Source organism: Scleropages formosus, chromosome 3 (assembly GCF_900964775.1).
Source record: "Scleropages formosus chromosome 3, fSclFor1.1, whole genome shotgun sequence".
NCBI classification, from domain to species: domain Eukaryota; kingdom Metazoa; phylum Chordata; class Actinopteri; order Osteoglossiformes; family Osteoglossidae; genus Scleropages; species Scleropages formosus.
The window spans coordinates 10369991-10395420 of NC_041808.1; the positions used below are offsets into that span (position 1 = coordinate 10369991).

At 44.2% G+C, this 25430-nt stretch overlaps 3 protein-coding genes across 4 annotated transcripts; 1 reads left to right on the forward strand and 2 right to left on the reverse strand.

The window, feature by feature from the left end:
* Positions 1 to 1392: 1392 nt before the first annotated feature.
* Positions 1393 to 6151, reverse strand: btf3l4 (basic transcription factor 3-like 4). Of its 2 annotated transcripts, none has more exons than XM_018734830.2 (6): positions 6022 to 6151; positions 4501 to 4559; positions 3560 to 3673; positions 2337 to 2538; positions 1814 to 1873; positions 1393 to 1548 (listed from the first exon to the last, which is right to left on the reverse strand). In XM_018734830.2, exons 2-6 carry the CDS (start codon positions 4552 to 4554, stop codon positions 1502 to 1504), a joined length of 477 nt encoding a protein of 158 aa, XP_018590346.1. In that variant the 5' UTR covers positions 4555 to 4559; positions 6022 to 6151; the 3' UTR covers positions 1393 to 1501. The 2 variants fall into 2 exon arrangements, with proteins under 2 accessions (XP_018590346.1, XP_018590347.1); XM_018734831.2 differs by lacking the exon at positions 6022 to 6151 and adding an exon at positions 5964 to 6006.
* An 860-nt stretch (positions 6152 to 7011) lies between these two features.
* Positions 7012 to 12486, forward strand: txndc12 (thioredoxin domain containing 12 (endoplasmic reticulum)). The gene is made up of 7 exons (XM_018734829.2): positions 7012 to 7273; positions 8984 to 9044; positions 9792 to 9844; positions 10072 to 10145; positions 10398 to 10467; positions 11204 to 11287; positions 11830 to 12486. The coding sequence occupies exons 1-7, from the start codon at positions 7177 to 7179 to the stop codon at positions 11907 to 11909; spliced, it is 519 nt and encodes a 172-aa protein (XP_018590345.1). The 5' UTR covers positions 7012 to 7176; the 3' UTR covers positions 11910 to 12486.
* Positions 12487 to 15548: 3062 nt separating this feature from the next.
* On the reverse strand, positions 15549 to 20745 carry ptgfr (prostaglandin F receptor (FP)). Its single transcript, XM_029250145.1, has 2 exons — positions 19951 to 20745; positions 15549 to 15857 (listed from the first exon to the last, which is right to left on the reverse strand). The coding sequence occupies exons 1-2, from the start codon at positions 20743 to 20745 to the stop codon at positions 15549 to 15551; spliced, it is 1104 nt and encodes a 367-aa protein (XP_029105978.1).
* Between the last annotated feature and the right edge of the window lie 4685 nt (positions 20746 to 25430).

Sequence of the window (25430 nt, forward strand, 5' to 3'; positions counted from 1 at the left end):
TATCTAACTTGAAGGCTGATGGTTTGATCTTCTACTGTAGCACCTCAAAATAAGGCTAAGATAAGATTACCTAAATTGCTCATGTAACATTGAAGTATTTTGGTAGCAGCCAAAAAATGTTGAACTCCTTCCTTATGAACCGTTTAGACAGAGGCAGTCAGGGAGAAGCAGAATAATACAAAATGCATATGCTTTGCTGAAAAAGTTTAAAACAAAGTAAAATTTTGGGTCATGTGAATCAGGTTCCCAGGTAGCGTCGCTTTGGCGGAAGGAGCACAGCATCTGAGATACGAGACCTTTAAAACATTTCTACCTTCATGTATGGCGCCTTGAGGGAAAAGGTACAAAAACTGCAGAGTAGCATGGTGTTCCCCCAAAATCCAAAGTCACCCTCCCGCTATACAGCCAGGCTGAAGAGAAAGGCCCATCGGTTTTAGAGCTATAAATGCCACGATGAATCATGTTCTACGAAAACATTCAGAAGCTTTTCAGTTCTTCATAGACTAAAGCACTATAGTAAGAACACTATTTGTTGTGCACTTTGAAAATATATATCGGTTGGGGGATCAAGCGTCTGCGATAATACCTCCGTAGCAAGTCATCAGGGGCATGGCAGAACACCAGACATCGAAAGCGCATCAAAGCTCCTCTGCTGTGGTTTGAATCGGAGGTTCAGTCCCGATTCGGCACGTGTGGAGTTTTGCTCATTTTCTGTGTTCACAAAGGCTTCCACACACAGTCCAAAGACACAGGTGAAAGGAATGGTAAACCATTTCTGTACCCATCCTCAACATGAAAACCACTAGTGGCCATTATGAGTGAAATTCAACAGCACTTACCTCCTTCCATTGTAATTTATCCCAAGGTTAACTAATGTAGTAATATTTCCTATTGAGTGAATTTTTTTTGGCTTGTAACATTAAAGATAATTGAAATGGAGAACATCTAAGTTCAGAATTTTTTTTGGTTCAAGGTTATATTTAGTCAAGTAAGCAATCACATGATCCAGGATTCCTCAGCAGGAACATTTTTGATAAAATATATAAAAAGTATCATTTTGTTCCCTTAACATTCATTAAGTCATAGAAAATCACATCTTTAATATTACTTTACTGGACAAAAAAAGCATTCTTTCCCAATTTCTTGTACAACAAAGTAAAACCACCATGTAGAAAGGTTAATCAATCAGTTTTATTTTGATTCATAAAGAGAAAAAAACCTTAAATAAGACTAGCGTTCTCTCATTACCACTGTAATCATGGTCAGGACTGACTAGTTTGATGATCATTAACCACTGGGCTCTGTCACTAAGGGCCCCAGTCATTCCTTCTGAAAGATCCAGAATTGGGCGGCCGGTTAAAAGTACAAAACAAGTCTCTGTGTTGATGGCTATTGTGTTGAAACAGTATGTTGGGGTTCCTATAGTTAAAATGATGGAACAAGATCTTTTCATTGCAGTCCTTTGATGTGGAGATCCCCGTCGTCTTTAGGGAACAACACCTCAGTTTGCCTCATTCTTTGACGCCTCATCAAAGTTTTCAACAAGATCTGCAGATGGAGCAAAGGGGTTATGGGAAAAATTGTACCGCATGTTAAACTTTAAACAAATTCATGGAGTGCTACTGCTCTGCAAACTCTCATAGTGTTTGTTACATCTAATACTCAATTTATTATATCCACCGGGAACTAATTGTACTGAAAAATGTAAATTATATCTTGGAATAATTCCAATCTTAAGATTTTAAAAAGTAAATGTGCAAAACACAAAAAAAGTCCATTGTGCTTCTCACACAACAAAGAATAAATTTAGTACCTGGTACATCATCATCTTCTTCATCAATGTCTTCAGCTTTGGGTGCTTTGTTTTCAAGCACTGTAAAATATGAAACGTATTCAAAATTCCCTTTCACTACAAGCCTTTCCAAAAGCACACAGCTTAAGGGGGGAAAAAACCCAACAACATAGATTTGTCTTGAGCAGATAAGTGGTGGTGTTTCACACCCACATTCATAACAACAACACTGAAAAATACAGTTTAGACAAACACTGCAGGAATACAGAAGGAAAAAAACAAGTCAATTATGCTCGTGTCATTCCTCGCTCTGATGGGCGTTTACAAGGTACAACTGTATCTGACAAATGTAGTTCAGCCAAATGATTTGTATCTTCCATGAATCTGGTTTTTACGAAATTACAGGGAAACCTTGCAAGATGAGTATTGAAGACCTACGCCTTTACACGTCATGCAGCTCACAAATCAAAGTTTGTGTAGGTGGGTTAGCCACACATGTCCAGTGGCAGATCGCTGTGCGCATGCATGTAGGCGTGTGCTCTACCTTGCCGGGGGAACTGCTCTGCAAGTTTGCGCAGGCTGCTCAAGCTGTCTGCGCCCAGCTGGCTAAGGATTCCGGGAAGCATCTCCGTCAGCTGCTTGGTCTCCGCGTGGCCGGTGATGGCGAAGGTGTTGGCCGACAACGAGGCCTGCACCTTGGGGTTATTGAAGTGAATCACTGTGCCGTCATCTTTGATCATGTTCACCTGGGGGATAAAAACATAAAATTCAGAATAAGCTTTGGATCACAAAAGGCAAGTGTTGTCGTTCACACTTTGGTAACCTGAAAGTTGCTGTCTCATCCTCACCGGGTTCTTACCGCACCCTTCATTTCTGCACAGAACTTAACCGGAGCATTTCAGTTCAAGTATCCAGGTGCATAAAAATAGGATGTTAAGATTTTTTTTTCAATTCCAGCCAAGTAATAAGTTGTTGTTTGTTTTACACTTACTCTTGTCCTTGGCAATGCAGTTACAGTGGGAATAATAATCACACTTACTCCCTCCTTCTCTATCAAATGTCTTACTTTATATGTTAAACATTTATTTTCTAACACATTTATTCAGATTTCACTGCACTAACCCAAGGAACCAAAACTCTGACAGATTAAAAGTCCATGTCCTTAACCACTGTTCACCTATTGTGCCCAGAAACTGTGCACCCAGACCCAGAAAAAAAGATTCACATAAAGTTGGGGGCTATAAACAATTTACCAGTTTATCTTTAACATTTATTACTGCTGCACATAAATGGCTGTATTGTGTAGCGTTAACATAAAACATACCAATATTTACATTGCATGTATGTGATGTCTTGTACACCAAGACGACAATGCTTTGTGCTAGTTAACTGATCCTCACCACCACACCGTATGATCACTATGAACTACAATTTCTCTCTTTAAATTTAGTTCATGTCCCTCATCCGTTACATTAAATTGTTATTCGCAGATCCTGGGAGCTGAATCTTCTGATTTCTAAATTTAATTTCTATTTCTTTTCTGTCACCATTCTACAAATTTCTGCAAGCAAGAAATTAAACATGCCTTAACTCATTGCTAGCAACGTAACTGTACACCACTGTGGCAAGAAAAATAATGTAGATGTTACCAACTATGATTTCCCAAATGTTAAATATATCTATTTTTAAAACTGCAAAGAACAAATGACTTAATATTGTTAGGTTTCCAGACACACGAATTGTGAGAAGTCCATACAAGTCACATACCTCCTCAATACCAGCAATGTTGTTCACAGCCAGTTTCTTTAAAGAGCTCTGGAGTTTTTTGTCATCGGCCGTTGCCGTTCTGTGTACAACCTTCTTCTTCCTACGTGCCGTCCCCTAAGAACCAACATGTGTTACGGTTGAAGGAATGGTTCAGAGCAGTCACCGCAAGACAGAGGGAGAGATATTATTAAATCTTTGAGAATAAACAGAAACTGCCACCCCCCTCTGTACAATGATACATTTGTATTTTTACCACCAGGCAGAAAAAAAAAAAAAAACTGGAAAATGATGAGCAGCCAGAAAAAACTGCACAAATATTGTAATTGTCAAAAGGGCTTCATTTCAAAGCAGCTCACAGGACTCCTTGTGACAGAAGAGAGGCAGAAGCCACATGGGCTTCAGGAAGGAGAATACAATGCCTCCCACCCACACACACACACACACACACACACACACACACACAATTCAGTTGTATGTGTTAGAGCATTCTCCATAAAAGGATTGCTGATGTCAGGGAGAACTGCTGTGCCCCATCACTTCACATCTGTTTTTCCCAACATGAAGCTTTTTCATTCAAAAAACCTGCCTGAATAACTCGTTTCTATAAAAAAAAAAAAAAAAAAAAAAAAAAAAAAACACAAAATGAAATGGCAACACACATATATATTTTATTCAGCATATGGCGTATAAGATATAATAAGAATTAAAATGTTTGAAAATGGGTAGCAAATACATTGGAAGCCATTAAGTATCACTGAAAATTTTAAGAAAAAAAGCTTTTTTTTTAAGCCATCAGATGTTATAACACTAATACTTTTATCATTGGTCAAGCCTGTCAGACTACACTATGTTAGTAGTACATTAGCACTCTTTGTAAATTCTATACAGCATGTTGCTTCTCTGTCAAGACTCCTTTGCGGGAGATCACAAGTATTCCATACCTTTCCACCTATCCGGACCTGGGCCTGAAGTTTGGCAAGTTTCTCTTGATTCATTTTATCTAAAAAGGAACGTGAGATGTTAGTAAGTTTTCAATCAACCACACATCTGTAGAAAAACAAGAAAAACGCACAACGAACTGGAACGCTGTGAAAATAGAACAGCAAACCACTCGGACAGCAAGGCTTAAGGACGGTCAAAACTCAGCAATTAAAACTGTCACCATCCCTGGCAATGGCCAATCAAGCATCAATTTATAAAGTCTAACAGGGCACTACAATGTCTTTTTCCAAGGTAATTTTCAGTGTTATTTATATACTACGCCACTTGTTTTACCCATTTATACTGCGCAGATAATTTTCTACTGCGGCGATTCAGAGTTAAGTACCTTGCCGAATGACACAACAGCAGGAGCAAGGACTGAACCCAGCAGTTTCCCATTCTAAGGGAATACCTCTAGCCATGACGCCCCCTGCTGCTCAAAGAATTGCCAACTACCAGTTTTATCGCGGTACTGCCAAGCAGCTAAAAACATTGACACAGCTCTTTAAGGGCTACTGCCCTCCTCCATATATTCCCAGGAATCAACACAGGTAAACAAATCTGCAAGTTCACCTCAAGTGATTATAATATTTATTTGTTAAACACTTACACCAAGACACTGATGAGATCTGACCCACTTATACAGCTGCATATTCTTACCGTACCGGTTCAGCGCACCGGAGCAGTAGTGTGACAAGTGGGACTCGAACCAACAACCACGAGGTTACAAGTCCGCGCTCTAACCGCTTTGTGACCTGCTGGGCTCCGTAACAGTAGTGGAGTGAGGAAAGGTCTTTGATGCAGTAGGACGACAGAGAGAGTTAGAACGGAGGAGACAGACAAGCCAGGCGAATGTGGGGACTGGCCAGGCCCAGGGCTCCGCCATGCAGCTCATCATGGCCTGGCTGTGTGTGTGTGGAGAACGCCGCGGCCCGGCCCTCCGCCTCCGTAACAGAGAAAGCCAAGGAGGAAAGGGGCCATCCGTGTACAGAAAAACCACAGATTATGCCCAGAATTAACGCAAAAACCAGCCAATCAGGTGCACCGGCCTGGAACAATAACACGCAGCTATAAACGAACTTCTTCCGTGATGTGCGGAGGACGGTGGTGGACTGATCTCATCATGGACCCCTGAGGAGAACAGCTGGAGCTCGGCGGCGGCGGCTAACACATGACGACACATACAACACTCCTCCACTTCAAAGCGTGTTTTGCTAACCTAGTACAACTAGTACTGGTGGCACTCACTCACTGGTTTAGCGCTTGCGGTCAACTCGTTCACTAGCGATTACGAGACGCTAATTTAATATTACTAACAACAGCGCTAATCATCGAGCATGATGTGCTAGCAGCATTAGCTGAAGCACAACAACGAACGCGTCCTAGCTACACACAGAAATATTATAACTGAATGAAGAAGTACCGAGGATACTTCACACAGCGCGGTCGCAAGCGCGTTTTTCATCACTATTCTCCTTTACCAGCAAATGACAGACGGTCAACTGGCTTCTTAATGCTCTTCTTGTTCTTGTAGCGCCTCAACACACTGCTCCCCCTAGCAGAGAGCAGCAGCAGCACGCGGCGTCCAAAGATGGCGGACAGGATGAAGAACGAGCGTCATGGATCACGTGACCACGCAGCATTGATCCCGATTGGCTCCTTTGTGATTGTTGGATAGTTCTGTAGGCCAATAAGAATGTAATGCGATGAGACAAATACTCTCTTCTTGCATCGCTAGCCAAGTAGGTTATTACGCATACAGTATATATTTACCAACATACTGTATTTACATATATGAAGGAATCGCGCGCTACTTTAAATATACGGTATTGTTCATCACGATGACAGAATATGTGATGTGTACATTTCTAGTTTTTCTATTTTTAATTTATATTTAAAATATAGAATTCCGACACGTGACTTAGGTAAGTATAGTGGTGTAAAGATTTGGTATTTCTGTCGTCCGTTTGATTCCAGCCATCATCCAAATTCATAACTCACACACAGTATATGCCGTAAATGAACAATTACTTTGATGATATGACCTCCATACTTTTCGCTACAATTTTTTCATAAAACAGTTACCGTATTATTGTATTCATATTAATACTATATTATCTATTTTATTAATACACCAGGCCTTTTGTTAGGCCACCGTCAGAAGTGCCTAACAGACCTAAAAAATTGCAACGTGTTATTTCTTTCCCGATTATAGCTGAATGTAATAATCTTATCTATCTCTGTCTATTTCTAAAACACTCCTAACAGTTATCTGGAAATGTAATTTAAGTGTATTTCTAACCAAATAAAAGTCCATATGTCACAAATGGCTTTTCTTGCCATATCTCTAGACCTTTCGCAGCAGTGACTACCGTAACTAAACCTAATTTATGATACGCTGCGCTGCATACAGCAGACTTTGAGGATGATTTAACCAGACCCGCCTCGTTACGTCATTTCCGCACGGAGGAAGCGTCAAAAAGCGGCGTAAAGTTACAGTAGATCTAGAGGTTTTGTAACCCCGCCCCTTTACGTCAGTTCCGCTTTGAAAGACATTGAGAGGCAGCGCGTAGGAAAGTGGTGTAAAATTACAGCGGATCCGAAGCAGGATTTACTAGCGAAAACCATCAAAGAAAATGCAGAAGCCGGCGCTTGATTTTACGTTGTTTTTTTGTTTCCTCGCTGTCGCTGTCCCATCCCTGCAACCTGTGACCGCCGAAGGAAAAGGCCGAGGTAAGAGAGACGACAGTCTCTGAGTCTCAGAAGTTTTTCAGCTCGCTTTTTTCCCCAGCCGACTCACTGCTGAGAGTCCGAGGCTCCGCGAACGAAGCCCGGGCGAAGAGGAAGGACATGATGATGATGATGATGATGGTGATGATCTCGTCTCATACTAGGAGCCCACAACGGTCCCTCTCCTACTCTGACACCATCATGGTTATACCGCGAAGCGCAGCTCGAGGTTATTTGTTCAGCCTTCCAGATCATCGGATGGATGGATGGATGGATGAATGAATGGAATGGATGACTGACACGTTGAAGCATCATTAAGTTAAGGAGTGTAGAATAGCAGTGACTGACCATGGTGATATGATGAGTGATTGTCAGTATGTTCTTTGTTCAAGTCCCATCGCTGAGCCCCACAAAGCAGGTGACTCACACCTGTCCTTGGAGCTGTGGCTCAGATTGTGTTCATTTTTATAGGGCTCTCATAGTGACACAGAGTGCTGAACAGCAGCAGGATGAGACAAATAAGATAGTTGACTATATATTTGAGTAATACATTATCAGTCCATCTATTAAGGCTAGAAGTAAGCCTGCTGGACATGGAGGAAAGAAACATAAAACTCCCAGCTGAACACGCGCTGTCTGAAGCCGCTTGTCCCGAGCGGGGTCGCGGTGAACCGGAGCCTATCCCGGAAACACGGGGCGCAAGGCTGGAGGGGGAGGGGACGCACCCAGGACGGGATGCCAGTCCATTACAAGGCACCCCAAGCGGGACTCGAACCCCAGACCCACCGGAGAGCAGGACCCAGCAAAATTCCGCTGTGCCCAACCCTGAAAAGAAAATCTCTGGGGGTCCAAGTGTCAGTGGCTGCCCACCCTTCCTGGGTATTTTAGATTAAAAAAAGACTTTTAAGTCCATTTCCAACTAATAATAACATTGTAGGTTAATGTTAACTTGATGTCCCAGTTCACATAAGTACGTCTCGTCCATCATGGTTGGTGGTCATCGGTTTCAGTCGGCATGGAGTGCCGGTATGACGGGCGGGCGGGCAGCCTCCTCGGGTCTTATCGTAAGGACACAATGCTCAACAAGAGCGAAACTGTTAGTAAATGATGGCTCCGTAAGATTAGAGAGGTTAATACAGATGGAAGAAAAGCAGGGCCAACAAGAATTTCAGTGGTTATTGATATGCCGGAGAGGCCGATCCCGCTTTGTTCTTCCCAGGAGGGTCTCGACAAAGCGGGCGGATGGATGGACGCGATAACTGAATGCGTTTCCTTTTTTGTGCGTCTAAGCCCTTTGAATAGCATGCAGTACAACGGGGAGTGGACGTCCCTCTCCAAAGGCATGCTGATCCTTTATGACGTTCCTTCTCCCCAGGCCCTCCTCGAAGCACAGACAACGGTGACAGTAAATACTCCTGCGTTTGTCAACTCGGATTCTGTTGTTTGCAGCCGTCATTGTTTGAAGGAACTTGAAAGTCCCTGTTCCGCATCAGAGGGATCGGGGCTGCTTTGCGGAAAGGGATAAGCTATGATCATCTTGAATGAAGAATGTAGACGTAACTCTTGATTGTCCTCTATGACCAACCCTTTCCACCTGCACATTCCTACCTTTTTCTCAGCATGATATGGAAATTGCTGGTATTTTGTGGACACCCTGTTTTTTTGACATCGACGTACCCCCATCCAATCCTTTTTAAATCTGTTTTCTCCCAGGCTTTGGAGACAATATCAACTGGAGGACTCTGGAAGATGGGAAGAAAGAAGCTGAAGCCAGGTAAAAAGTGAAGTGAGACTGGTCCGGGACATGGGAACTTTCATAATAGGTGGTTGACGGTTGGGCACGCCCGCTGTCCACTTTTCCTGCTATTGGTTTTGCATTAGTTTGGTTTATCTTCTCTGCACCGGTGGAGGTAAGACGTCATGTTCCTGCTGTAGTCCTTGTAGCACACAAACCGGTTACAGTTGTTTGTTCTTCTTGTATTGAATTACTGTGAAATCTACACACCCATCAAATCCAAACATTGTAAGTAAAGGAGCAGCTGGAAGCATAAAGGGTTAGAGCGGCTGCCTTTGGGCCCAAAGGTCACAGGTTCAAATCCCACCTTCAGCCGTTGTACCCTTGAGAAAAGCGCTTGCCCTCAATTGCTTGAGTGAAGTCAGTCACCTGTATAAATGGGTAAATAATTGCAAGTAATATAACATAGTAAATTTCTTTGGTGAAAAGCATCAGCTAAATTAATACATTTAAATAGAATCCTGTCTAATTGTCTGTTTCTTCCCAAGTATTTGAATGAGTGGGAAAATAAATGTCAACAAGTGACAAGCGGGAGAAGAAAAGTTAAGCGGTTAAATGCGAGTTATGGAGGAACGAAGTGAAGTGAGATGATGAGCGAAGTGAGGTGGTACACAGTGTGGTGGGATGCAGAGAGGATACGGATCTCAGAACCACTTGGTTATTAAGAGGACCCCCCGGCGCTGTGAGGACTCGCTGTAGAGCTCGATGTTTGATCTCTTCACACAGTGGATTGCCGCTGATGGTCATCATCCACAAGACCTGGTGTGGAGCCTGTAAAGGTAATGCTTGGTGTCCTTGATCATTTTCATCACAGCCTTCTTCTCCCATACTTTTTCTTTCTGCCTCAACTGAGCACATTGAACCGTGTTTTAAATCGTAAAACTGGGTCTGGGAATCTCTGTTCCTATTTCATCTGCTTCTTGACAAGTTCTTGCAGTTTTAATAATAACACTAATAAGATTTCTCGTCGGTTTACCGCATTCGGATCCTCCGTGTTCTCCTCAAGCCCTGAAGCCGAAGTTTGCAGAATCCAAGGAGATCTCGGAGCTGGCGCACAACTTTGTCATGGTCAACCTGGAGGTAAGGAGGTGATGGCTGCCAACTGCAGCACGGATGCAAATTAGATTTAATTCCTCCAGACGCACCGTCAAGCACTGCCGTTTTCATTTCTTGCGATTATTCCCACATTTATTAACATTTATTCATTTAGCAGATGCTTTTCTCCAAAGCGACATACAACTCCCAGCTTTGTTTTTGCACAGTTTACCTTAAATTTCTTGTATGTATACTTTTTTTTTTTTTTTTTTTGAAATTTCTTTGTTGTTTCTGTAGGATGAGGAGGAGCCTAAAGATGAAGCCTTCAGTCCTGACGGAGGATACATTCCCAGAATCCTATTCCTTGGTATTGGTGTATCCCAAGTTTTTGGCTTCATTAACCTGGAAAAAAATTTCCTCAGTATCTTTCAATCAACTTTTTTTGGCAGATATTCTAATTTGTGGAAATCTGTAACGCAGCTATAAGGACAGCAGTAAAGTCCAGCCAGCAAAGGCGCTCTTCTAGAAGGCAGGGGCTTACGGCTCCAAGGTGGTGCAGCGTAGCCACTTGTCAATAACACGGCAACACTCGGTATATAATTTAATGATTTTTGTTTTAATTCAGCCTCAAAGTCTGAAATGTAAAAAATATATTTTTGGGTATTCCTTAATACTTCTAAAAGACTGAGGTGCACTGCTTTACATCTTATTGATATTCATACTGTCAGGTGTGATCTGGTGCTGCCTGGTTTCTGCGGACCAGCAGTAAAATATACAGCATTTACCTGACTGATATCTTCGCCCAGTCACTACTAGCTGTGTCTGATTTCTCTGCACGATTTGTTCTTTAGCTTTTTAAAAAAAAAAAAAAAAAAATCTGGTTATTTTCTGCTGCTTTTCCTCGGCCGTCTTCTCATTTGTCTGGGTGTCCAGATGGCTGTGAGCGGCTCACCCTCTCTGCTGTAGTCTGTCCTTAGGGTCCTTTCATTTTGTCAGTCTGCTCCCTCCCCACTAGTTGTCCTGACATATCTCATCTGGTGGCAGGAACAGCTGCCGTGACTTCGGTGGGGTTGCAGTTAATGGTTTAATGTGCGCTTGTACAGATCCCAGTGGGAAAGTTCGCCCTGAAATTGCCAACAAAAATGGGAATCCAAACTACAAATATTTCTACAGCAATGCAGATCAAGGTAGGAATTCCTCAATGTGTACTGAAAGAACTGTATTTGTTAAGCTAACATTTTAAGTGTTATCTCTAATAGCGTGGGGCATCGTTTGTATGCAAGGCTGTAAAAGAAATGCATGCATTTTAAAAAAAAAAAAAAAAAAACAGAACATGGTTAAATGATTCCAGTAAAAACATAAGTGGTATTTTGCTCAAAGAAATATATTTTCAAATCAAATTTCTGATCATGTTAATGATAAAAGTTGGCATTTAGGAGGTAGCTGGTCTGGGGATGCAAAGGTTGCTGGTTCAAGTCTCATCTACTGCTGTAGTAGTCTTGACCAAGGTACTTGCACTAAATTACTCCAGTGAAATTGTTGAGCTCTATAAATGGACTGTAAGTAGATTTACATGGTAAAGTGCCAGCTAAATAAATAAATTTGAAGGTGGGTATCATGAAAGGTGGAACAGGTGGGTGCAGTATACCCACTGGTCCAGTAGGTGGTGCTCTTCCTGTTGAGTGCATTTTAGTGCAGCTCATCTGAGAGCTGTGCCCCATCCCTGCAGTTGTGGCTGTGATGAAGGAGGCCCAGGAGAAGCTGACAGGCGACGCCTTCCGTCAGGCGCACATCGGCGACGAGCTGTGAAGAGAGCGGGCCGCGGCGCGGCCAGACACGCTGCCCCCTCCAGACTACCGCACTGAGTATGGCCTGCCCCCGTTCCCGCTGGCGTTAGGGCGCATTTGCTGCAGCTGCTTTGAGGGGGAAAATGCACCTTAATGCCAGCGAAACTGTATCAAACCCATACCTTCCAATGCACAGCGTCACGGAAGCCAATGTAAAACCGTCCGTCTGGTACACAGACATCACTACACCTGTGGTCCAAGCAGCCTGAATATTATTAGTGATCTGTTATCTTTTTTTTTTTCTTGATCATTGTTTGTGAACGTATTTAACTGTATTTGTCCCTTTTAAACGCAATGACAATATGAGTACTTGTATCTGAGAATTTCAGAAACTCCCCCTGCGGCAGATTTGCTCAGGACTTGGAGATGCGCATGAAATTATGTTCCTGAGATGTGTAGAAAATAATACCTTTTGGGTGCTTCCAGATCCTGAAGTGCTGCTCTCTTTGTAATTCTAACTTCAGCCTTTTTTGTAGTGGTGTGTGTGTGTGTGTGTGTGTGTGTGTGTGTGTGTGTGTGTGTGTGTGTGTGTGTGTGTGTGTGTGTGTGTGTGTGTGTGTGTGTGTGTGTGTGTGTGTGTGTGTGTGTGTGAGAGAGATGACTGGTAGCCCCTGGGTATTGGTGCAAAGCATGTCCAGAGATTCTTTATCTCACTGATGTTTTTAAAAACTATCGTTTCCTTTTGCATCTAACGGTGAAGAAGTTTGAATTGGCCTTTGACCTTTTGCATTGCCAAACATTAAACTCTGAATGTGAGGACAGAACTTTGGTATGAAAAAAAGTAATTGCCATGCCGTACTGTATTTTTTTTACATGTATGTATGCAGCCGAGTCTACAATAAAGTTTTCAACAGGTAACTTTGCATCGTACCTGTGGTGAAAAAGACAGGAAATAATATTGAGGATCAATGGATGCAGTACTATTCGATTCCACACGGGATGCGGCGATCGGTACGGGTACGCAATCGATACGCATCCGCAAGATGCCGCAGAAGCAGGAGTGGGTGATGTTGGATGAAAACCAATTAACGACACATAGTCAGGCGTTAAATGTTCGTACAGGCCTTCGGTCCTTACGTCTAAAGTACATCCTGCTGCTGCCGAAGTGCTCTGCACGGATGTGTTTTAATGCATTGCGGCCGTCGGCCGACCCTTAGAGACCCGAGTGTAAAAAGAACCAACCCCTCTCTGCCAAGTACAGGGAGATTAAAAAGTATTGATACCGAAGGAAATTGCATAAGTCGACACAAAGTGACAGAAGACACCAGAATAGTAGCAATAAACAAATAGTGCAGATATAGACAGTGAATGCAAAAAAGTTAGAGTGGTATTGACAGCTACTAGGACAATAAGAGGTCAGTAATACCTTGACAACAATATAGTTGTTATGTGTGCTAGTGACCAGCCGCCGAAGGGGATCGCTCGATTAGTAAGTTATCCAAAAATCTGAACCGTGCAGCTTTCGTAAACATGCTAAATTTAGTACCATATGTCCTAATTATAGCCATACTGCTGCCAATGGAGGCAACTTTGTCTCAAAGAATGGCCATGTTGACATTATATCTATAATGATTTTTTATTACATTTTTTTCCATTACAACATGTACACAAAAACAACGCACAAGTATACAGTACTTTTTTTTTTAAGACCCACAAATGTAAACGGGAACGCGGAAAACGAACCCACGCGGGAGCGGAGATCGTCTCGCGGTCAGCGGCTGTGTCGTGAATCTGAATCGCGAAGCGACCGACTCCAGAAACCGCGTAAACGCATATGCCATCGTTTGCATCCGCATTAATTTCGTCATGCTCCTGAAATTAGAAGTACGCGGAGGTGAGTCTCTTCCCAGAAGCGAGAAGCCACAATACTTAAGATGTCTTTTCGTGCTACTTTGGAATCCATCAAAAAATCCATTAAGATATTTGAATCACAGTCACAGAAAATAACAGGACATTTATCAGAACCCCTAAAATGTAAGTTATAGCGTAACAGCAATACAACACTGCACAGATATTCAGAGTACTATTTACAGGCTCCACGTTAAAACCGACACTTTCAGCTACATGGTGTGGGTCTCCCGCAGGCCTCTGTACGTAACAGAGTAAACCTGGGATCATTTGTGTCCTGAAATATCAGCATTGAAATCCACAAACACACAGTCTGAACTGCTTGTCCCATACAGGGTTGCCGGGAGCCAGACCCTAACCCGGCAGCACAGGGCGTGGGGCTGGAGGGGGAGGGGACGCACCCAGGACGGGACACCAGTCCATCACAAGGCACCCCAAGTGGGACTTGAACCCCAGACCCACTGGAGAGCAGGACCCAGTTCAACCCACTGCACCCCCCACACTGAAATCCAGTCATGCGCAAAGACGCTGTTCTGCTGTGACACACAACTTTGTACAACACTGGGTCAGTAAGCTTTGTTAAACATTTAATGAGGTCCGCACGGAGCCGAACGATGACAACGCGAAAAAGTGACATCCACAAAGGAGCCGTTCCCTTCAGTCAAGTCTCACGAGTTCAACTAAGAGTGCTGAGAGAATTAATGTAATTATTTTTTTTTTCCCCCCCCACCGCTTATCCAACTCTTGCCTAGAACAGCTTAGGAGAGGTATTTGTGATCGAGCAGTCCAGGTTCAATACCGCGGTACAATATCAGTTGACAGCCCTCTGGTTCAGAAGTCCGTTTCCTGACCTCCGTGCTCCTTGCTGCCCTCTCTTTAGTGGTCTATAGACCCCGCTTGAAGCCCACCGGCGTACGCGGGAAGATCAGAAAGGCCGAAAAACATTCTTCGGTCAGTTCATTCGTACAAGAGTGCAACAAACCCACCCGTTGCGCGTCCGTGTGTCGCCAAGGGTAGGGAGTCCGACGGTTCCCGAAAAACAAACCGCCGCATCGGCGGCGAAGTAGCGGTTGCCGGAATCCATTAAAGATCTGAAACGCATTAGGGCACACCGTCCGCCCCGCCTTCGCGTTGTCACAAGGAGCTGCTCGGCAGCTAACCGGGAAATGTAGATGCCCGGAGAACCGAACCTGCTGTCCGTCGCATATTAGATGGGCGAACACCTCTGGAGAGGACATTCGTTACCTACTAATGGAAGTAGATGTATGAGTCCCCTCTCTGGCACACGCAGTACATGTCCTCAGGGGGGTTCTGAGGGCATCGTCGGCATCTACGACGCCGTCATTTGTGACTTATTCACAGTTCCTGCTGTTGCGTATTAGCGGCCCCATCATCATTTTCTTACCCCCGGTCTCCAGCAGACGTTAGACAGGAAAAGAAAAGAAGCCCCCCGCAATGAAAGTCATTTCAGTGTGTTTGAGACAGAGGGTGGTTGTCCACCCCGGCGACAGCACCGGTTGCGGAGGGAGGCCGTCCGACCGGGGGGGGACGGAACGACTGTTCGCGCTGAGTCCCTCCGGGTTGAGGACAGAGGGGACTTAGCGAGACGGATGATCGAAGGTGACCAGGATGAGAGTTGACGCTTATAAGCGGGCCAGAAACCCACCGTGACAGGACAATCCTGTTTTTTCACTTTGTGTACCCTTCCTTCATTATTCACCCTCAGTGTCAACCACAAGCGAAGCACGGCCTCCTAGCATGTCGCGGGAGGCCGAGCCGTACGTTGCTCGCCCGGCGGCTGCCTCCGGGGGGCGCTGCTCCGGCACGTACTGCTGCGCACGGAGCCCTTCACGGTACTGCGGTCCCACTTGTAAAGCGAAGGGAAGAGCGGGCTGCAGCACCTCCGGGCCACGCGGAACAGCTTCCTGAGGACGGCCTTGCGCAGCAGGATGTACACCCACGGGTCCAGGATCTGGTTCCAGGTGGCCATGCGCACAGCCAGAAGCATGTGTCCGCAGTCCTGCAGGCCCCGAGCCCCAGCACTCCGGACAACCACGTTGACCTGTAAGGTCAACCAACGAGAGGTCATTTCCAGAGACAGCAGGCAGCATACAGTCTGAGAGCCATATTACCAAAGGTCCACATTCCTAGAGGACACGCTATTGTACCCTTGAGTGAGGTGAAATGCATAGTCACAGTTTAAGAGAATGTCCAGCAGTATAAACATCTGTGTAAACATTAAATCTCCAGAGCAAATAAGTAATCGATGCCAGGGGATGAGCTTTTCCACTTTTCCAGAGTACGTGAAAAACACTATGACCCGACAGAACAACTCCCGAGTAAATGAGAATGACAGACGTCTCCCAGAAACAACTAAATAAAAGAAAGAGGAAAACATGGGGCCTGCAGGCGATGCAGTGATTGGAGCCACTGCCTTGTACCCTAAAGTGGGAGTAGCCAGCCCTATAAATGGGTAAATCGCTGTAAATACCTTCATGTACAAACCTAAAACTGAAAGCTCCTTTGCAGAAAAGCTAAATGAGTAGTCCGTCCATCCATCCGTCCATCCATCCATCCATCCATCCATCCATCCATCCATCCATAGGAAGTGCCATTTGAACAACAACATGCATTATATGTCAATGTAAATTGAACAAATGCAAAAAAAGAGCAGAAAAACAGGTACCGGAGAGGGAAAGTGACAAGGGTGGACATTTAGTTGGTGTTCTGTCGATTTTTTGGCTTTTTTTCTCTAACTCAGGTGGGTGTAGCTGAGGTAGAGACCCCCTGCGATGCGCTTGTTGTGAGCTGAGCCACACGTGCTTCTCAATGTTCCACATACAGGCTCGTGGATGGATGTAAGAGGCCTGGAGGAGAGCACCGTTCACCAGATCCCGTTTCCGGCCCCCGCGAGGAGGACGGAACGCGAGCCGTCTCGCTCGCCCGAGGGCACTCGGGCTAATTTGCGGTCCTTGGGCCTCCTCACATGAAACAGCAGAGATTCATACTCCGGGCTCATAAAAATATCCCACAGCTCGTGAGTTCCAGCTCACGACTGGGACAACCACCTCTGTGGTTGCACGTTTCTTTCACGCTCCGGGCTCAGTTCCTGCCGTGGGATTTTATCAGTTTCATCAATGCAGACGCTGAGAGCTCAGCACCAATGCGGATAAGGACAGCAGGTAGCTTATAAAGGCACAAGATCAATGAGGGGGCTGTCTTGCTGAGACACGTTGAATGAATCCAGTCGCCCAAAGGGAAGTTTAAAAGGTACGTTCTATAGAATTACGTGCCCCTCTTTGGTACCTTTATCAGATGGCCTGAAGTTCATCCGAGACAAAAAAATAGCCAACGGAAGCAGCGGGTTCATCCAAACTGCATTGCTGTTAAAAAAGAAAAAGTCATGCTGAGTGTGTCCTCACAGGTCCTTTAAAGAGAGAAATTTAACACACAGCTCACACACACACATTGACTGAAGCCGCTTTCATCCCGAGCCTAGCCCGGCGGCAGAGGGCGCGGGGACGCACCCAGGATGGGACACCGGTCCATCGCAAGGCACCCCAAGCGGGACTCGAACCCCAGACCCACTGGAGAGCAGGCACAGGCCAAACCCAACACATAGATGATTTTTCTAAAAAGAAAAAAAAAGAAAAAATCAGAATAAATTTAGTGCCGTATGAGATTTTTATTAAGGTTATTTCGCCAAGGCAACGTATGTGTCGCCGAGCCCAGTGTGACGTCATTCCGGTCAACATTAGCTAATGAGAAAAACCCACCACAATAAATCATACTGTAATGACCCGAATGAGTACGGGATGATTCCCAAAGGTCTGGGGTTTATTAAAGCTCTGAACAATAACACGGGCTGCTGCCTTGTCCACAACCAACACTGTAAACACTTTTAAGACAACTCTAACAGCCACGCTCGCACAGCTCCTCTCTCTACACTCTCCCACCCATCCTCACACATGCACAAACCCACACCTCTCACATCACACACATTTGCTCAACACACAGACACACACACTGTCTGAACTGCTTGTCCCCTATGGAGTCGCAGGGAACTGGAGCCTTGCCCGGCAGCACAGGGCGTGAGGCTGGAGGGGGAGGGGACACACCCAGGACGGGACACCAGTCCATCGCAAGGCACCCCAAGCGGGATTCGAACCCCAGTCCCACTGGAGAGCAGGACCTGGTCAAACCCATTGTGCCACCACGCCCCCCCACTGTGCCACCCCTCGCTCAACATAATAAAAGACAAATGTGACAACAAACTACAGTTAAATAACAGATAATACCGCAAGGTACTACAATACATATATGAAAAGTTTACCTGCAAGAAAAGTAAGAAAAACGTTACAAATTACTAAACAAGTATAAGGCTATATTCACGGATACCCCTGCTGCTAGATGCATGTACACACACACACACACACACATTTTCAGAACCGCTTGTCCCATACGGGGTCACGGGGAACCGGAGCCTACCCGGTAACACAGGGCGTAAGGCCAGAAGGGGAGGGGGACACACCCAGGACGGGACGCCAGTCCGCCGCAAGGCACCCCAAGCGGGACTCGAACCCCAGACCCACCAGAAAGCAGGACTGCGGCCCAACCCACTGCGCCACCGCGCCCTCCCTTGCATGTACATACACTTGGAAATATATACTGCAACGACCCATGTTACTGGGGAGTGTCATGATTGGCGCGTGAAAATTGGTTTATCCTAAATAGCTGAGAATTGTGGGTAAAATGTGAACCTTGTTCAACCGTTGTGGGGTCTCACTGGGAATATAAACAAGGGGTGAGTGTCTAGTCTATTGGACATTATTATGTTTTTGCTTGCTCAAATTATAGTTGCTATCCCTTTTTTCCAGGAAATGATTTATGATGATGAAATGTTTGGATATGATTGTATTTGTGATTTAGACTTTCAGAGTGTTTCAAGTTTTATGGTATGAGCTATAAAAAACGTTTGTAACGAATGGCGTTCGTGCGTTCTTTTCGCCCCATTGGAGGCCGAACCGCAGCGCCCTTCAATACGTTAATGTACTAATTTATTGTATTAATTTATTTTGTATTTCTGTGCGATGGTAGGTAGTAATCTTTTTTTGGGTACTCCACTAATTTCTCTCTTTGCTTCTTATCATTTTTGTTTTTTTTTTCCTCTTTTGACTAGATTGTTTTACCATTTTTGAACAGCAGTCTTAATCCTGATGCTGTTGCTGTGTTATGAACCGTGTTTGTTCTAGTTTGACGTCTTATGACGTCTTAAAAAAATATTTGGAGCATTGATTTTACTGCTGCTTGTGTGTTAATGTTCTTTCCCTTGTTCTCCTACACAAACAAGAAAGAAAAATTTACGTTACTCATCATTTATCCCGCTTATGAAGTTATTGGATTAATTGCTTTCGCCTCGCTTCGCGTCCTTACAAAAGCGACTCCAACTAATGAAAATTATCGCTGAAATAGCTAACATCATTCACGTGGGCAGCAGGGATTTGCCTTCCATCAACTGATACAAACAGCCACCCATTGAGATACCTTATTGTGCGTAACTTTAAGGTCCAGTGAACCTTAGCCGCCAAAATATGAACAATGTTCTTGTCACGTTACATACAAGGGGCTTCGTGACCAATGACTTGGAGAATATGGAGAATCTGAAGAACAGTAATGAACCCTGGAGCTGTGTCATACTGACAGATTGTCCTTCTCACCCAAACTTTCTATTTACTGCTCCTTTATCCAGGCTCCACACCATTTACCTGGCAGCTCTGTAACACCTAGAGAAGAACATACTAACGGTGTTAATGCCTTTTTTTGGTATCCATCTAACAGCAGATTAGAACTTATACCCACTAAACATTTTCCTCAGGTGTCATAACTTCATTTTCATGAGGGTTGGTATCCATGCAATTCAGAAACCATGATGAAACAGTACATGCTTTGTTTTTTCGGTGTTTTGATGGATCATACAAATATGACACATATCAGTTTCTGGTAAGCCAACACATCTTCATGAAACGCTACTTACAACCGAAGCCTGTCTTATACAGGTGGACATTCTGCTGGAGCACTTCAAGTAAAGTTCCCTTCCCAACTATACATCAGCCTTCAGGTTCTGCATTCATCGTATCAACCAGTACTGTCCTTACCAAGATTGGGCCCCAGCAGATGCAGGAGACCAACATAATGGCCAGAAGCTGGCAGATCATCTCCTGGTGATAGGCTGTGTGGACCTTGGAGCACCTCTGGCCCAGCAGCTTGGAGCGCAGGAGTGTTGCTCCCGTCACCGTGTTGCACAGGATGGACACGAGGAGTGCCAACAGCCCCACCGATGAGAAGAGCAGTGGCAGGAAGAGATCCAACCAGTCCTTAGCTCGCCCTTCATCGTAGAAGCACCAGCTCCGTGAATATTGCACGCGGTAGGGACGACGGGTCACAACAGGCATCAGGGCCACAAGGGCAGCCAGCAGCCATAGAAAACCCAAGAGCCTCTTGGCATGACAGGAGGTAAGGACCACAGAATGGAAGAGGGGCTGAGTGACACCGAGGCAGCGCTCCACCGCCATGCCGCTGCCCAGCAGCAGGGCACTGAGCCCAAAGAAGACCATGGAGGCCCCGAAGAACCCACAGAGGATGCCGCGAGGGTCAATGGCTCTCCAGTCCATGCAGAGGCTGTACACATAGAGGGCCAGGGAGCCATTGATGAGATGCCCCAAGAAGTTGGTTGCCACCAAGCTGCTGGCGAAGAGCAGGAAGGAAGCTTTGGACTTGAGGCGGAAGCGGCGGTAAGCCTTGATGAGGATGAGCAGAGCCAGTGTGTTGGAGAGCATGCCCACCGTCATGGTAAACACGGAGATCATGGCAGACAGCTCAATTCGACGGCAGGTGACGTTGGTCGAGCTGGGGACCATGCAGTTCTCCATGGAAGAGCCATTGCTGAGCATAGCCGAGGAGGTCTGTGACAACACAGGCTTGTTTACCGTCAAACAAACGGACAAACGGACTTGACATTTTCACCGCGCAGATCGTTCCGAACTTTCTGTTCTCAACATTTTTACATTCTGTTATAATCACAATAAAAAAAATAATAAGATAAGATTTCTTTTTAATTTACTTTGGGAAGTTCTCTTTTTTATTTATTCATTCAGGTGACAGTTTTCTCCAGATTAATTTACCATATTAAGCTCACACAAAATGTTATTAGAAACAGTTACAGAGCTGGCTCATTTTTACCGGAACCATTCAGATTAAATTAAATATCGCGATGAAAGATACTGCAGCAGAAAGTGGGATTCGATCATGCACCCTTTCAGTGCCAAGTACTGATCCAAACCACTACGCCACCTGCTGCCTCTTAGAGGGAAGCTTATTTTGATTAACGTTTACTATGCTGACACTTTTGTGCAACATGATTTAACCTTTTCAGAGGCTGAGAACCCATCTAATTCCGATCACTTCGCTTTAACTTTTGTCTCTTGACCGCTGAAAGAGTCGAGATATTTTAGACTTAAATGATATTCGTAGCCAACACCATATTTACAGAAACTTGCCTGTCTAAATAGCCAAACGAATGTAGAATAATTTATTAATAGATGAATAAATTATAAAAATCCCAATGATGAGCAGCCGACGCACAGGATCAGTGTAAAAACACCCGAAATTTACCACGAAGTACCACGAGGACGCCGCTAATCGTCGTTGAGGTGAAGTCACTTTCCCGTGCAGTTATGAGAAAAATGCATCTCAGACTAAAATATGAATGATTCAACAAATCGCCACTCATAACTGCTGTTTCCAGACATCAGGAAATGAACGACATAAAATACATAATCATAAACTTATAGTTTATGAAGCATTTGACATGCCCGAAATAACCAACGATCATAAAGATCACTTTCTAAAAATACTTACGTTCGCAATTCACATTATCATAATTATAAATTAAACTGATTTTTTTTACTTTTTTTTTTACACGAAACGTATGGACTACTTTTAACTTTACAAAACTAGGTTTCGTTCGAGACTGAACATGAAATGAATACAATTTGACGAAATAAAGAGATAAAAGTTTTTTTTACTGTTGATTAAAATTATTGATTTTTTTTTTTCTTTTTTTTTTACCCGCACCGTGGGCGCCGTGTCCGTGTGTTTCCTCGAGGAGACGCGCCGCGCGCCGGTCCTGCAGCAGTCGGAGGAGCGCGCGCTGAGCTCGCGCCGCTCCGCGTTGATTGGACGTGCGGATGGAATGAGGAGCCGGGGTGACGATGCTCTCCATTCCCATCCAGAGAGAGCGAGAGAGAGAGAGAGAGAGAGAGAGAGAGAGAGAGAGAGAGAGAGAGAGAGAGAGAGCGAGAGAGAGCGCACTTACAGCATATCGCACACGCGGTGGGGCGCGCGCTCGCGACATGGGTGTGTTTCTGCTGCAGCTTTGCTGCAATCGCTTGAAACGGTTCCGACACAACAACGTGGTCAATTACAGCGTGCGACCACAGCAACAGTCCGACAGTTTCCCTCAAGTTCTTCAGTTGTGCTCTTAGAAGCTCTCGTGTGCAAAAGTACGTCGGTCGGTCAGTAGGCGGCGCAGTGGTTAGAGCCGATGCCTTCAGGTAGAAGGTTCTGGGTTTGAATCCCCGACTTCCGTAGTGCCCTCGATCAACGTACTTGCTGAATTAGTAAAGTGAAAACCTCCCGCCCGTATGTAGTTCAATATACTGTAAAGTTGATGACCTAACATTGTACTGGACAGCTAGATACAGAATCACAATTTCTTATGGATTATTTTTTTGCAATTGTCATCTAAACAGAATTTCACACTGGAAAAATACATGCAGTAAATTCCACTGGAAAAGTAGGCATTGTTGGCATTTTTTGCACAGTAACTTTATAAAATAATACAAACACCTTCCTAGAAATAAGAAAAAGGTTTATGAAAATCAAAGATCTGTCTCAGAAATAACTAATGGTGTCACCTGTAGAAGAGATCATATATTTACTGTTGTCTGCAAGCAAATGCAAAATGTGAAATGAGTGTATCGCCGCCGCTCCCATTTCTCAACTGGTTGTATAATATTCATCGACATCACATTTATTCATTTAGCGGTGATTACTATGTGGTTCTTAGCTGACACTTTTACCCAGAGTGACTCACAGTTTTAGATTCAGTGCATTAAACTCCCATGAGCCATTCACCCATTTGTGCACCAGAGCAATGTAACATGCACACACACACACTACAGACAATTTAAAGTCACCAGTTCAACAGAAACACATGTCTTTGGACTGTGGGTGGAAACCAGAGCACCCAGAAGAAACCCCCAGAGACATGGGGAGAACATGCATACTCCACACAGGATCAAACCCATCTCCAGTCATGCTGTCCAATGGCTGGGAGGCACCAGTACTACCTCCGTGTGACACCTAAACAATAGGTATATCCTTATGCGCGTTAAATTTTAATTTGATCACAATGTCTACTACAGTATGTGCAAAAAATGTATTTTTTTTTTGCAAAAGCATGTCTGGCTTGTGTGATATGAAGTGCTATCCAGTACAATGCGGCACTGCGAGGAATGCACAGAGAATGAGCAAATCTGAAAAACGCATACATGACATCATCATTTTTATCGATCGCCCTGTTTGCAGGAGTCGGACCAGAGTGCATCATCAACTCCATGCAGCGCATTTTCTGTGGCCAAACAGCTAATGAAGAATGGGGGGGCGGGCTTCGAACCACTCATAAATGTGGCATGTGGAGGAAGGAAAGGGCTCAAACAAACACACTTTGAACACCGGCGACTACCCAGTCCCTGCAGATATCCCGAAATGTGAGATCCTGTCAGCATTGTCTATATGTATGTTATGTACATTATGTATATTATAGCTGCTCACATCATCATCTCACCTCTTCAACAGCCTGAGATACAATGCCTCACATTTCATTCACATTTCAACTCTATTCATCTGTGTACGCACACTCATGGAAAGGTGGTCTATCGTCAAGATCTGCTGTCTTCCAAAGGAAAATATATGTCAGGATCTTGGAATTCAAATACAGTAATATAGTCTCATCTGTGAAACAAAAGTGAAACAATGAAACATCTGTAACATTCCAATTGCAACTGTATAAAGATACAGGGTACTAGACCTGGAATTGTAACCCGAAGGTTGCTTTTCAAGTTCTACTCCCTTACATTGCTGCTGTGCCCCTGAGCAAAGTACTTATTCCCAGTAAAGTACTCAACTTTACAAATGGGTCAAGATGTAATATGCTTTAGATAAAAGAATGATATGAGCAAAAATTAATCATAAAGATGGTGAGCTGTGGCTGTCAGAACTCTGACACAGTATGGGGTTGAACTATCATAACCTGCCCAGCAGGGGGTGCAGTGGTTAGGACTCTTGCCTTGCAACCAGAAGACCCAGGTTTGAGTCCCACTGTTGACTAATTTTTCCTAAGTTTACAGTTTACTTTTTGAGCAACAGCAAAATTTGGCAGCCCCAAATTTCAGCGCCTCGAGGTTCACCTAATTATAAAAGCAGCCCTGGCTAAACGAATAAATAATAATGATGATGATAACAATACTTCTTCCAGATAATGAAGATAAGCTGAGTCTAGTTAAAAGGACATTTAAGACAGATATATGGGGTAGCTGCCCTGTGGAGGACAGCACTATATATCACATTTTTGGAGATTATAGCTGTCACTGACTACTGTGACTATTGTGTAACCAGACAGAATACTTTACCTACAAAGAACAGGCATAGACTTCTAGACCAAGACTGTGAACTGTGAAATACGAGACATACGAAACACATGCAGTTTCTGGTAAATTAACTTCATGGGAAACGTCTCTCTATTGTTTCATCCAGCTTCTCAGACTTCCAAAGAATTTTGGGAAACCAACAAACTTCTTCCAAGCGTAGTTTCTATCCAAAGTAAGCACTGTTAAATCATCGAAATTTCATCACTTCAGGCTGAGCACCTGGGGTAGTTATCTGCATTGCAAAACCAATTTTCTAATTTGCTGGATGCAACTGTGTCAGTTTTTAATTTTGGTCTTGGCAGTCAAGTTTGTTCAAGCCCATAGCATATTGCCGGTGCAGATCTGCAAAAAATTTCATTTAATCCTGACTGAAAAATGCATGGAAATCCATCCATCCATCCATGCATCCATCAGTCAATCAATCCATCCATCAATCAATCAATGAATCCATCCATCCGTCAATCAATCAATCCATCCCATCAGTCAATCAGTCCATCAATCCATCCATCCATCCATCCATCCATCCATCCATCAAATCAATCAATCCATCTGTCCATCAGTCAATCAATCAATCAATCAATCCATCTGTCCATCATTCAATCAATCCATCAATCAATCCATCAATCAATCAATCCAGCCATCAATCAAATCAATCAATCAATCAATCAATCAAATCAAATCAATCAATCCATCCATCAATCAAATCAATCAATCCATCCATCCATCCATCCATCCAAAAAAACTGCTTGTCCAGTGGAGGTTCAGGGCAGCCCAGAGCTTATGCTGGAAGCATAATGGTGTAATACAGGGTACATCCTGAACTGAGCATCAGTCCATCGCAATGCATGTAAATGTAACACAATATG

What these genes read in the sequence shown, in the direction of transcription:
- btf3l4 (XM_018734830.2), bottom strand. Translation starts at nt 4,554, where the DNA reads ATGAATCAAGAGAAACTTGCCAAACTTCAGGCCCAGGTCCGGATAGGT. An exon ending in AGAGCAGTTCCCCCGGCAAG is followed by an intron (nt 1,874 to 2,336) that starts GTAGAGCACACG and finishes CATATTTTACAG; the next exon opens with TGCTTGAAAACAAAGCACCC. An exon ending in AGAAGATGATGATGTACCAG is followed by an intron (nt 1,549 to 1,813) that starts GTACTAAATTTA and finishes CTCCATCTGCAG; the next exon opens with ATCTTGTTGAAAACTTTGAT.
- txndc12 (XM_018734829.2), top strand. Translation starts at nt 7,177, where the DNA reads ATGCAGAAGCCGGCGCTTGATTTTACGTTGTTTTTTTGTTTCCTCGCT. An exon ending in CTGGTGTGGAGCCTGTAAAG is followed by an intron (nt 9,845 to 10,071) that starts GTAATGCTTGGT and finishes GTTCTCCTCAAG; the next exon opens with CCCTGAAGCCGAAGTTTGCA. An exon ending in CTACAGCAATGCAGATCAAG is followed by an intron (nt 11,288 to 11,829) that starts GTAGGAATTCCT and finishes CCATCCCTGCAG; the next exon opens with TTGTGGCTGTGATGAAGGAG.
- ptgfr (XM_029250145.1), bottom strand. Translation starts at nt 20,745, where the DNA reads ATGCTCAGCAATGGCTCTTCCATGGAGAACTGCATGGTCCCCAGCTCG. An exon ending in TCTGCTGGGGCCCAATCTTG is followed by an intron (nt 15,858 to 19,950) that starts GTAAGGACAGTA and finishes TTGACCTTACAG; the next exon opens with GTCAACGTGGTTGTCCGGAG.